A 13,739-nucleotide genomic window follows, 5' to 3' on the forward strand; every position below is an offset into this window, starting at 1 on the left:
GCTTACAACAATCCCACCCAATTTGTAGGCTATGTTATTGATTACTTTGCTTTTTTTGGACTATAGACTATATGGTTTCCCTTATATCACACTTTTTACCCAGGTTGTGACCGTAACTGCACCAAATGTTGTTCATTCAAAGTGAATGCTGTGTGATTGTTCCAGCTATCTGTCCCTGCTTGACATGCGATGTTTGTTTATTTCTTCACCAACATTTTGGATAGAGCAGCGTCAAAGCAGAATATGTGTAGTTGAAGACATACACACACCTGTTGCTTTGGTCCCGCTAGCTGTGAGCAGATCTCAGCCTCCTGCTTTTTTACTCCTGATACATATGATATATAAATATATAATAATTAGAATAGCTAGATTTTCACTTTATTTTGACTGACATCATTGGACAAATAATTTGAAGGAGATTATTGACGTATACATGATTTATATGGACATTTCTTTTTATTTGTACATAGTTGCAGTTTAATGAAAAAAAAGGAAAATATAATTTAATCTACACTCACCGACCACCTGGTCAATTTCTTGTAAAAACAAATAGCTAATCACCCAATCACATGGCAGCCACTCAATGCATTCAGACATTTAGACGTGGTCAAGAGAATTTGCTGAAGTACAAACCGAGCATCAGAATGGGGAAGAAAGGGGGTTTAAGTGACTTTGAACGCTGCATGGTTGATGTTGGATGGATCCATGCGTTCATGTTGTTTACGCCAATTTCTGACCCTACCATCTGAACTTCGCAACTGAAATCCAGACTCATCAGACCAGGGAAGATTTTTCCAATCTTCTATTGTCCAATTTTGGTGAGCCTGTGCGAATTGTAGCCTAATTTTCCTGTTCTTAGCTGACAGGAGTGGCACCCGGGGGTGGGGGGGAGGGGGGGGGGGGTCTTCTGCTGCTGTAGCCCATCTGCTTCAAGGTTGGAGATGTTGTGCGTTTTCTGCATACCTTGGTTGTAACAAGTGGTTATTTGAATTACTGTTGCCTTTTCTATCATCTCGAACCAATCTGCCCATTCTCCTCTGACCTCTAACTTCAACAAGGCATTTTCATCCACACAATTGCCGCTCACTGGATATTTTTTCTTTTTCGGACCATTCTCTGTAAACCCTAGAGATGGCTGCCGTGAAAATCGCGGGAGATCAACAGTTTCTGAAATAGTCAGACCAGCCCGTCTGGCACCCTCAACATTGCCATGTTCAAAGTCACTTAAAACCCCTCTCTTCCCCATTCTGTTGCTCGGTTTGAACTCCAACAAGTTGTCCTGTCCAGGTCTACATGCCTAAATGCATTGAGTTGCTGCCATGTGATTGGCTGATAAGTTATATGTGTAAACAAGAAATTTAACCGCTGTACTAAATAAAGTGGCCGGTGAGTGTATATTGTATAATGTATATAGATCAAATGAGTAGAACAGCCTTGCACAATAGAAGTTTGCATTCTGTGTATTCATGACTAACAAATGATGTAACAACATTGCCCCTGATTCATTATCTTGTTCTGACAAAAAGTTTTGCTGGTTTTTCAGTGTGTTGATGAAACGTTTAGCATGTGTGTAGTCTTCAGTGTATGACTTTAAACAGACGGATACCTAACCCTCTGCTGTGAGGCTGTATGCAGCTGACAGTTAACCTATGCTATAAAGTGTTAGCTAGCCCTGCAGGGCGCGGTCCAGCACATGCTCATCTTCCACAGGAAAGGGCATGGTGACACGCAGCTGGCCGTTCTCCTCCATGGTGCGCTGGATGGTTTCGTAAGCGTTTGAGTTTCCAGACCAGCAGCGACGAGCAACCTGTGGCGCACAGAAAACCAGGGTTAGAAGAACCAGGGCCAGCAACCATCTGCAGTATGAGCACACTGTAAACATGAAGTGAAGCTGGAATCCACCACGCCGCCCTTCTTGTCTGCACACTCACCCCATTGGATACGTCCCAGTTGAGCATCAGTCTGGCGCGCTGTGCGGCCTCCTCTGAGCCATCCAACAGCAAACCAAACCCTCCGTTCATCACCTCGCCCCTGCAGGTAACACACAGGACATAAAGTCATTAAACACTCTAATCAAATGCCCATGATGGATCACAAGAACCATATTCACATAGATTTGTTTTCCTATGCGATGACCAGCCAGCCTTACCAGCCAACACCACCACCGTTGTGAAGGGAAACCCATGTGGCGCCCCTGAACGCATCACCAACAAAGTTCTGGACCGCCATGTCTGTGAAACATGAAGACATTGTTAGAAACCAGAAATATTCTTAAAAAAAAATTACACAAATATACAAACACAATTTATTTTTGAAAAACTATAAATGTTTAGTTAAAAAAGAGTATTTAGTTACTAAAGCTACATTTTTAAACAGTAAAAAAAAATATGAAAATGGTTCCTGCTGTGTCACTGGTCAGTGAAGATGATGGGAGACAGGACAGCTGGGGAAACAAGGCTGTACTGTAGGCTTGTACAATAACTACTGTATTTGTATGTGCGCAGTAACTTGGAACAGATACTGTTTGAGCTGAAGTGATGTTGCCTTATGTTTTTATCATCTGTCAGAGTCTGCCTGCAGTGTCCCCTCCCCCTCCCCCCTGCATCATTGTCAACAGAACAAAGCACAACACTGACCCCTGACAAAATATAGAAGTGTTTTTGTCCTGTGTTACATCTCTCTCTCTGGTTTCTAAGGTGTTCCTACTTTCCAGACAGCTGTCGGAATGATACAAAACCAATTAGCAGAGGCTTAAAACATGGAATTGATTTTGTGTTATGTATGAGTGGCTTTTTTCTTTCATTTATTGTCGTCTATTTTGTTTGGTGATGCTGTTTCTTCCGAGGAAGTTGTACGTGTGCATGGCTGCAGTAAACATACCAGCACAGAAGGCAGATCCATCATACACATTGGAGGTTTCTCTGAAGGGGCTGTCTGTGCCACTGACATCATGATGGTCTCTGCTGATCACCACAGGAGCCTGAGGAGCAGAAGAGGACACTGATGAGACTCCAGTGACATGAGAGATATCATGCAGATCAGATAGCACGTGAAACATCAAGTAATATATCTTATTCACAGACTACGTATTCTCTTACTGAAACTGTTCCATCAGCAATGGCCTGGTTGATAGCCAGAGCAATGCAGACGCGTCCTTTCTGGTCAGAGTAGAGGATTCTGGCTTGGGATCCCACAACCTGAAACAGAGAGAAGAATACACAGAGGACATTGGCTCGCTACATGCTACGTTTCTCTTCAACAGAATGGGCGATTGAAAAAGGGACTAAATGTAGGCATTGGTTGCACCAAAAAAGTTACTGACCATGTTGTGCTTCCCAGCCTCTCTGATCCAGCGGATGTTGTCATTGTACTGCTGTCTGACGCGATCGCTCACATTGGCACTGATCTCCTCCAGGACGGTGGCAGCAATACCGTCAGTTACAGCCAGGTCCTGAGGGTCGCCAGACGTGCACACCCAGCGGAAGGGACCAAAACCCAGAGAGAAAATGTCCCTGTGACATAGATAATAAACTATTTATCCCAAGGCAACAAGGAAAGATTTGATATAGTCAATAGTTTATTGTCCTTTGATCTTGATAGGATTAATGCTAGATTGAGTAAATATAGAACATGTCCTACCCCATAATGTGCTGGACATAAGAGGGGTAACGGAATTCTGTCGCTCCTCCACCAACCTTTTCTACCTCTGCTCCTGTTAAAACAAAGAAGAAACAAGACTCTTTATCATTCTGACATGGACTCTTCTTAATGATGATACAGTAAACTGTATTCTGACTGTGTCTGTGTGAGCGTTAAATGACTGACCAGCTCTCTGGGCCTCCAGGAGAAAGGCATTGCCATAGTCCCAGAAGAACAAACCAGCTTCAGACAGCTTGTTGATGGCCGCAATTTGTCTTCGGAGGCTGTGTGATGGTATGGGGGAGGGGGGAAACAATAAGTTATGTCTGCTCAATATGTAGCACAACAAAGTCCAAACCCATTCATATTTATCACTACACTTTGATTTGTTGTAACTGATTGAAACTGATTTATTTTTTCTATTTTTTTTTAATTATTTTTTATTACTGTCTTATATTTTGACTGAATTTCTCTGATTGTTTTGCATAGCTTTTTTTCATTTGTACATATATTTTGTGTGTGTGTGTGTGTTTGCGCGCTTATATGCTCATCTGCTCTTATGCTATGCTGTGTGTATGTAAGCATATGAGCAACAACACTAATATGTAAATGTATGTTGGATGTGGTTTCTACATGCCACACACACACACACACACACACACACACACACACACACACACACACACACACACACACACACACACACACACACACACACACACACACACACACACACACACACACACACACACACACACACACACACACACACACACACACACACACACACATGTATTTTTTTTTTCTACAACATGTTTTTTATAGCGATTGTATGTGAAATAAATAAACTAAACTAAACTAAAACATCTGTGTATGGATTTGACCTCTCTTGGACCATGGTCTTGAAGCGATTAGGATCAGTCGACATGAGCTGGTTGGCCTGGCGGAAGCTGAGCTGGACTGGGTAGTAGCCTCCGTTATAGGGGTTGTGCAGGGAGGTCTGGTCTGAACCCAAATCCACCAGAAGCTCCCCCGTCCTCTCGTACTCCAACAGAAGCCTCTCCCTGGTGGTAAAAGTCAAAGTCATTTCAAGAGGCTGTAGCAAAACGCTTTCACTGTAGCTACAGAATAAAACCTGGATCCCTGTAAAGTTGAACAGTTTAATATGTTGCTGAAGACTCACTTTTGTTGCATTGGCCTTTAACACAAGTTGAGACTTTGACACTCCTAACTTTTTTTTCATGTATCTTATATGTTATTTTGTATTGTATCTTGTACAGCACTGATGTTGTTTTTAAATGTGCTATAGGAATAACTTTGACTTTGACCAGATCACAGACAGTTTTTACAACCTGTCACTCACCACAAGTCGACAATGTTGCCATGGTAACCCAGACTGAGGGCAGTCTTGGAGTGCTTGGCTTCTCTGAAAGACAAAAACAAATGAGAATCACAACAGCATCTCGAGTTACACAGCAGAGTGCTTCTATCATGGGATACGGACACGTGCTCTTTCCCCTAAGTAACATCTTTAAAGAGTTTTCCATCCAACTTGAGGTAAGGTAGGTTTTTTTCTTAGCTAACAGGGTTGGTAATTAATATTAATCAAATCGAAAAGTATTACAAGTCTTGATTTCAACTCGATGGAATTGACCATAAGTTTCACACTCATGCAGAGAACCCCCCCCATCCCCCCTCCAAACACACACACACACACACACAATAGTAAGTATGCAGCAATGATTATTTCAATAATGATTTGGACATTTATAATTAAGTTTTTCTCTTTGTTACCTGATGCGTTTAATGCACTGGTCTATGCTGCTGGTGACTTCCATCAGCCAGCCCTGCTCATGTCTCTTTCTGAGAGGAGCCTCATCCACCTACATAGACATCAAATGCACTCAATGACTTTGACATTCATTCTTTCTCGGTCACGCAGTGTGCATTGACAAGAAAATGACAGGAGGATACCAGCCGACTGACCTCTGCTATCACGCCAACACAACCGGAGATGACGGCAGCTTTGGCCTGAGCTCCACTCATGCCCCCCAGGCCGGAGGTGAGAAAAACACGCCCCCTCAAGTCATCAGTGCCCAGGTACCTCCGTCCAGCATTCAGCACAGTCAACTGCACAGAAAACACATGAGGTCATTAGTGAAAGTGTTACAATTAAAACAATGACAATGAAATCATCTCACTACACTAATATTATGACCTCTTGGGGGGCAAGGCTCTGGCCATCAGATTGGAAACCGCTGATTAAAATGATCATTTGCATGAGGAAAATGCTGTGTTCGTCTTCATTTATATTTCATTTTTCTAAATAACAGACAAACCATAGTGCCGTGAACAATCCCTTGAGGTCCAATGTAGCAGTAGCTGCCTGCGGTCATTTGACCATACCTGAAATTGGACCAACAAAAAAAAAAGATCAACACATCGGTGTCCACCTAGGAGGCTTAACATAGCATCCCTTCCTTCAAAAATAACATAGACACCAGATGAGCGTATGAACAAGAGCCTAAAATACTTACATTGACACACCGAGGGCAAACATCTTTTCATACTGCACTTTGGAGGAGTAGTTTGGAATGACCTGCAAAGTGAAGCAAAAACATGTGTGAGTGATGTCAGTAGTACTGCGGGGATGCGTGTGGGCTTAAACGTGTCATTAATGCTCATTAAATGCGGAGGTGTGTGTGGGGCCGTTACCATGCCGTTGGTGATGATGGCGCGCGGTGAGGAAGGCAGGCTGGGGAACAGGCCCATGGGATGGCCGCTGTACATGACCAGCGTTTGTTCCTCTGTCATCTCGCTCAGGTAATGCATCACCAGGCGAAACTGCATCAAGACAATATTCATCACATTGCACATTTCAATTGAACTTATCTACTTCTTACTTTCTATTCTATTCTATATATATATATATATATATATATATATACTGTTTTATATTGCACAGAAAATTCCTTTCCACTACTTAGAATTTAGAATTGATCTTATGTAGATATTGTTTATGTTTATCTTATTTAACTCTATATAGTTTTTATTTTATCGTTCCAACTGCACTGTGGGTCAGAGATAAACGCCATTTTGATTCTGATGTTTGTCTTGCATATATCAGAACTGACAATGAAAGACTTTGACTTTGACAATACAAACGTTGACAATTCACCCATTCAGACTCCATATACATTATTACACAAAAACCCACTAGACCTAAGAAGAGCTAACTCACGGCTTACCTGCGCCCAGTTACTAAACACCTGGCCATTCCCTCCGTAGGTGACGAGCTCCTGGGGGAACTGAAGGATAAAGGAAACGAGAGAATATATTCATTTCATTTTCATTTCAAAATTTTTTTATTTAAGGATACAAATTCAAACACAACACTTTACACATAGATTAAGCCATAGCTGAGTTAGTTTCTAGGTGATATCAGTTGAGTTTAGAGGCTCACCTGAGCCACTGCTGGGTCCAGGTTGTTCATAATCATTAGCATGATAGACGCTGCTTGACGTGTGCGGCATGGGTACTGATCTATGGGGTAAGCTCTGAGCAAACACAAGGAAATCTTACAGCACAGTTGTGATGAAAACAAAAGACAAACTAGACAATACCATCTTAGAACAAACAAGACTCATTTCTAGACAGTAGTTCACTGAAGGCTACGAATTGAAGTACGGGATGACAATGATTTTCTATCTCTTTCTGGAGGTGCTTTTGGACTTTGGCTGTTTAGCTGAAGTCTTGCTGACTGTGTACTGGTTATACAGCAATTTTTATCCTAAGTCTGCTAACATTATATACCTTTCATTAGCCACCATATAGGTTTCTGGTCCTATCAGCTCAATTATTAAATTGAATCAGGGTGTGTTTTCAACGTTTTATTTATGATATAAGATTATGGAATTTCTGACAGTTACATCTGCAGACTGATAATATGGTACTAAGACAGACACATCAGTCTCTCTTCTGGCTTATGTTATTTAATGTTATTTAGAAGGACTTAAATTTCACTATATATATATATATATATATATATATATATATATATATATATACACATATACATATATATATATATATATATATATATATATATATATATATATATATATATATATATATATATATATATATATAGGGGAGAACGGGGGAATCTGAGGCGCATCGGGTAATGTGAGCCACCCCCTGTATCTAGGCAACGGAAAACATTTGTGGTCATGTGTGATATATGTTTTCAAGCCCCTCTCATTCATTTCCCCATGGCCCTGAAAGAGAGGACCTCATGGTGCTGTGGTAAGCATGTTTTTTTTTCACCAAAAGAGGTATTTTGCATGTAAAAGTACATTTTCTTGCTGTCAACTTAATCATCTTTTGTGCCAAAGCAAATGTATTCACGTAGAAAAACTTCTATCATACGTGTTGATGAACTACCAACATATAAAACCATGTGATGCTGATAACTGAAGATTAGCCTGAAATGCTAGTTTTTTCTCAAATTGTGGTGGTAGCATTTTCTGAAATGCTAGTTTTTTTCTCAAATTGTGGTGGTAGGGGAAAGTGAGCCCAATGCTGTGGGGGAAAGTGAGCCACTGTCTCACTTTCCCCCACCATGAGGCACAAGTTAAGTTTAGTCTTAAACATATTTTAATGTAATATTACATAACATATGTTTTATTTTAATGTCATACACATTGTAGAAAAGCCATCATGCCAAGGAAATACACCAGGAAGACGACCCAGGGCAACCACACGGAAAGAGCACCTTCTCATCTTTCCCTGTAACCTTCAGGGCTGGAATGTAGAGTAGGCCTAGTTGTAGAGTATGACAGGCTGCTGTTATAATCCAGTTGGGTCTTCTCCTGTGTTCTGAGTCCCAGGCTGTTCTCGCTGGTTCTGATTTTCCTATGCTTTGACCCCCAGACACTAGCTGGCTCTAAGGGTCCTGTGTTCTGACCCCCAGACTGTGTTCTAATCTAACTGGTTCTATCTTTCATTTGAATCTTATTAAAACCCTTTGAATTATAATATGTTGTATTTGATTTTGTTCAGAGTTACTTTCAAGTGTTTAGAAAATTTGCTTTGCTTAATTGACCAAACCCCATCATTCTTTTACTAGTCTGACATTAGTTCTGGAATGTGTGGCTAGCTTTCAGGATTCTTACTGTTACAATATGTGTTGTTATGGTAGTTTCAGAGTGGATATAGTAAGTGGATCAGTTTACCCCACAGCTGGGGTAAAGTGAGCCACATGACAACTTTTTTTAAAACAATCATATTTTCACTGCCCTTTGTCTTGAAAAAATTCTGCTAATGCCCATTTCTAGGAAACATCCTGAATTAATGCGAAATGTGTAAATTTCAGTGATGAATAATTTTAGCTCGCTTAGAGGGGAGCAAATGTTCTCCCCTATATATATATAGGGGAGAACATTTGCTACGTTCTCCCCTATATATATATATATATATATATATATATATATATATATATATATATATATATATATATATATATATATATATATAAAAAAAATTCAGGTCAACAGCAACAAATTCTGTCTCAGCACATATCTTTTAACCTAATAACCCAATTTAAGAGATTATGGTCATAATATTTTTTGCACAAAAAAAAAAAAAAATGCCAGGTTGCCTCACCTCATACGTAGTATAGGGCAGAAGCGGTACATGTAGATGTGCCCGTACTGCCGCAGCTCTTGAGCAAATTCCGGCGCAAGAGTCGCATGGTGGGACTGGGGGAAGTAACGCAAGGCATTCCTCAGCGCCAACTAGAGGGCAGAAACAGACTTGCAGTTAGTTAAGGTAAAGGCAAAGCACAAGGGACTGATTTAGACGAGTAGATGGTTTACACTTCTCCCTCCTTATTTAACAGACCTCACTGTTGTAATTATTGACTGAAGCCCTTTGGTCTGAGTTTGACCAAACAGAAAAATCAATTTTTTTTAGAGCACCACATGAGCCAACAAAGATGATGCAATAAGTCAAGAGTACACAGTAGGGATCACTCTCACATTGTTTCATTATATGAAGTCCAAATTTACCCTCCTTTTTTATTTTGATAGACAACTTAACCATGTTTAAAATTAAACTGGAGTACAGCTGTAAAAAAACAATTGAGTGCCAAACTTGATTAAGAAAAGTTTAATTGCAAAGAAATTGCATTTTTTTTGTGTGCGTTAACTCACCCGCTCTTCCTCTGCTGTGAGGTTGGGGGTCCGCAAAGGTGCATGTGGCACATTGGGGTCTCTCCCGCGGTTAGGGGGCAAAGGGTCCAGGGGTAAACCACTGCATACATCCTTTAAAGAAGACATCCTTTCTTTGTATGACAGTATTTTTTCTTTCACACACACTTATGCAGAAACCTGGAGACAGTTACGACTGTGGAGATTGAAGGCAGCTCTGACACTCACTGGGAGTGTAGTCCTGTCGGAGAGAGCAGCAGAGTCCTTATGAGGGTGATCTCTCTTCCCCTTGATGTCTTTTTTTGGTTGTTTTTTGCCCTTTTCCAAACGACCAATGGTACGCCTCGGATAGAAATGGGTGTTTGGTAATTATTGATCGCTGAGGGAGTTTGGAGCGGTACATGCTTCAGTGAACAAACAGTAGCACAGACCTCTGACCCCTGATGCTTTACTCGGTTAAACAAAAAGTGTTTGTCAGAACCTTTGGAACAGTCAACAAGTATTATGTAGAATTGTGTCGCCATTTTTTTTTTTTCACTGGGTTTTGTAATGCTGACTGAGTACAATCATATCCAAACATCACCTGCAGATCCATCAATCTTTATCTGATCAAATCTGCTGTAAAAATGCAAATTCTTCACAACAAGAACCAGAAGAGGTATCACACATTTTATTATAAAGCTTTCGACAATATTCACTTTGCGTCATTTCAGTCATGTGTTGCACAGATATGGTTTAAGTTTGAAGTCTTATTTTAAATTAGAAAGGAAAATGTAGTTCCACAGGGAAGAGGGTAACAGCTGAAACACACCACTCTGCAGGAGAACGTTCCCAGGTATATTCTTCACTTCTATGTTAATGTTGCAACTTTATTATCATCATTTATCACCATCATGACTAATAAACGTTGAGTCAAAGTTTAAGATGAATATTAACTCTCTATCATACATGAAGTATAATACGCAATATTTCATAAGAAAATAGCACACATACAATAGGCAAGAAAATAGAAAAAAAAGGATGTATGAGTACAGAGCATGTTTTTACTGTAATCTTAGAAGGTTTCAGACGTTTGTTTGGTAAGTCACATCATGGACAAATAAAAGTGTCTATCTTTAGACAAAGAACGTTAAACAAGAAATGTACACTTTACACATCAGGGGTGTGTATGCTGCTTAGCTTGGTCCTCTAAGCTCTTCACTGATCTAAAGATTCCTTTGTCTTGTGTAAACCAAAAGGCAGGATTGAACAACTTGAATTAAAACACTCAAAATAGTAGTTTGTTTTTCATAATCACATTATAGGCCTAATAGTTTTAGAAAAAGTAAAAGCCCATCTTATATATAATAAAATGTTTTTGAGTGTCCAACTGATATTTCCTATTTTCTGATACAGCATTCGCCCCTTCATTTTAAGAGTACATTTAAAAAGGTGCTCCGAGGAACTTTTAGTCTGTGCTCATTCTTGTACCCCCTTTGGACAAAAGCGGTAGTGTTTTCACTACGCCAGCTGTAGTTCCTGGGTGAGCATACCCACGAAAAAGGCATTAAGAAAAAACTATAGAAAAATAGCATTTCTTTGCACTGATGGTGTCGTTTGCCGTCACATGTAATTTACGATTATCAGGAGGAAAGATGAGACTGTTTCAGAAATATATTAAAAAGTTCCTCGTAGCACCTTTAAGAATTTATTTTTAAATTTTTTGGATGCAAAATGGGATGACTAGAAGGCTTGTGGCTTACGTCACCACTGAGGCTAACCATTAGCTTTCTACTGAGCCCTCTGTGATGGGTGCTGAGGTGTTAGAGTCTTGGTCAGTGGCAGAGGTTGAGTCTGCAGCCATCGTATCTGCAGGTTCAGAGTCTTGTGAGGAGGGGGCCTGATCTGTTTCTAATGATTGTTCTTGTGGCTGCTTGTCATCATCTTGTGGATAGAGCTCTGGGTAACGCTGCATACACTCCTGCATGGATCTGAACTGCTCCATGCATTCAGAACCCTTCATCTCCTCCTTGCTGTAGTGGAAACAGGAGAAGGCCTCCTTAAAGTCGGTCCCACACGGTCCACTGGCCATCCCACCCAGGCACGGGCAGTTCCAGTTGATCTCTCCACTGGGAAGAATCAGACCTATGGATGACAGAGGAGGATTAACCCTGCGTTAGTGCGTTCCAAATCGCATACTCTTTCTTTTTACTACACTACACACTAAAGTAAAGAAGTGTTTTAGGGACACAGGAGAGAACAAAAAAATCAAATCAGATTTTATTTTTTTCCTTATGTCGAGAAATTTCAAGAATAAAGACGAATACTCCAAAATGCTATTGGAGTTAGCGGGGCGTTTATGTATTTTCAGCATACTACAATTGACGTGCATGTATTGGTACATCCTAAATCTTTTTCTGGCATACTAAATAGTATGGAAGTATGGGGATTGGAACACAGGGTAAGTTAGTATGAGCCCCTGAGCTACAGACGACAGCTTCCTCCTGCTAGTTTGAGCCTCTCACCTGACTCCTCGTATGGGTCGTTGGGGTCTTCCTCCACCAGCTCAGCACTGCTGGGTGTTGCATGGTCCTCTTTGGTGACAAAGATGATTGTGTCTTTACCTGTTGTGTGAAATGTGGAAGGACAAAATAACTATCAGTGATAAGTACTGTGGCAGCTTATCCTACTACAGCCTCTACTTACCTCAATATTCTGAAGCTAACAAAGTATTGACACACGGTTTGAATCTGGGCATACAGCAGCTGAAATTCTTTGTTTGAACAGTGCACAGCACATTCCTGACAACAGCCCTACTGATAAATCATCAAGGGGATTTTTGTTCCATATATTAGATTGGCCAAAGAAAGAAAGGTTAAAACAATATAGACAGACATTGCATAGTTTGTTCATATTAAACAAGTTTGTTTTCAACTGTCTGATGCCTCTTAAAATGTCATAGTAAAAATTCTAAATTAAACACAATTTCTGGTTGGGAGATCAGACATTGGTCTGCTTTTGCACCATCTGGCCACATGTATTTCAACTGTGTGTAGATATTACTTGGGCAAAACAGGTTGTAGGCCTACATTTCTGGAGCGCACATTTAAACACATATCTCCATATGTTGTGGGGTGGTATGGAGGTATGTAGAGCAGAAATGATGATGAGTTTTAGTTTTTAAATACTCAAATAAAGTACAAGTTCCACATGTACAACTATATACAGCATAAAAGTATTTCACCAAAGGAACTGAGTAAAACTGCATCACTGGAGCAGTTTCATTCAGAGCCATGGTCAGTGGAGAAGGCTTCAAGATGTCAAACATTGACTTCTAGTGATGACAGAGACCACCGGTCATTGACTGGACTCGAGGTGAGCTTCTATGAGAAACACACTGGAGGTGATTCATTGTGACGTGACATCCTGCACTGTATCTACTGGTCAAGGTTAAACACTGTGATGCCAGATGACAGTTGACAGAGGATGAAACATGTACGGGTTTGGTTTAAACAGCCTCATGTTAACAAGAGGCCGCTTGTTAATACACATTATCAACTTATTATTATTATATCATTATTCATTTTTCATTCAGACTAATTCAGTCTACTTCATGGTTAGCTTTCCAGATAAGTTAGCCGACATGTACAGTAGTAGAGCATGGTTACCTTGCTCTCTGATCGAGCTCATTTCTCCTGCGCTGCTGGGACAGACTCGGTTTTTCTTTGTGATTTCCTGCAGCAGCTCCGGGGCATACGGCGGCTCTTACTGGCACACAGGACCGTTCATGGAGATGTCAGTGGTTCTGGTGAAGCCCAAGCGACGGCTAGCTTGTTTCACAACTATCCTTGGTGAGCGTGTAGTCTTCTTCTTCTTCTCGTTTTCTGTTTCCTGTAGATTAGACGGAGCGCA

At 40.6% G+C, this 13,739-nt stretch overlaps 2 protein-coding genes across 2 annotated transcripts; both read right to left on the reverse strand.

Moving 5' to 3' along the window:
• Positions 1-1,666: 1,666 nt before the first annotated feature.
• uroc1 (urocanate hydratase 1) lies at positions 1,667-9,977 on the reverse strand (the record flags this gene model as incomplete). The annotated part of the gene is made up of 19 exons (XM_080026321.1): positions 1,667-1,807; positions 1,932-2,031; positions 2,150-2,231; positions 2,881-2,980; positions 3,099-3,197; positions 3,323-3,512; positions 3,640-3,712; positions 3,826-3,923; positions 4,524-4,703; positions 5,003-5,065; positions 5,434-5,522; positions 5,626-5,769; positions 5,979-6,045; positions 6,177-6,238; positions 6,355-6,483; positions 6,888-6,947; positions 7,103-7,196; positions 9,304-9,434; positions 9,852-9,977. The coding sequence occupies 19 exons, from the start codon at positions 9,975-9,977 to the stop codon at positions 1,667-1,669; spliced, it is 2,028 nt and encodes a 675-aa protein (XP_079882447.1).
• A 547-nt stretch (positions 9,978-10,524) lies between these two features.
• Positions 10,525-13,672, reverse strand: chchd4b (coiled-coil-helix-coiled-coil-helix domain containing 4b). The gene is made up of 3 exons (XM_080026331.1): positions 13,496-13,672; positions 12,353-12,451; positions 10,525-11,972 (listed from the first exon to the last, which is right to left on the reverse strand). Exons 1-3 carry the CDS (start codon positions 13,515-13,517, stop codon positions 11,611-11,613), a joined length of 483 nt encoding a protein of 160 aa, XP_079882457.1. The 5' UTR covers positions 13,518-13,672; the 3' UTR covers positions 10,525-11,610.
• Between the last annotated feature and the right edge of the window lie 67 nt (positions 13,673-13,739).

This window comes from Ammodytes marinus, assembly GCF_949987685.1.
Source record: "Ammodytes marinus genome assembly, chromosome: 4".
Classification (NCBI taxonomy): domain Eukaryota; kingdom Metazoa; phylum Chordata; class Actinopteri; order Uranoscopiformes; family Ammodytidae; genus Ammodytes; species Ammodytes marinus.

Excerpts from the sequence above, each read along its gene's own strand:
- chchd4b (XM_080026331.1), bottom strand. The coding sequence starts at position 13,517 with ATGAGCTCGATCAGAGAGCAAG. Across the intron at positions 12,452-13,495 it reads GAGCTCGATCAGAGAGCAAG|GTAAAGACACAATCATCTTT; the intron begins GTAACCATGCTC and ends TTCACACAACAG. Across the intron at positions 11,973-12,352 it reads CGACCCATACGAGGAGTCAG|GTCTGATTCTTCCCAGTGGA; the intron begins GTGAGAGGCTCA and ends TGTCATCCATAG.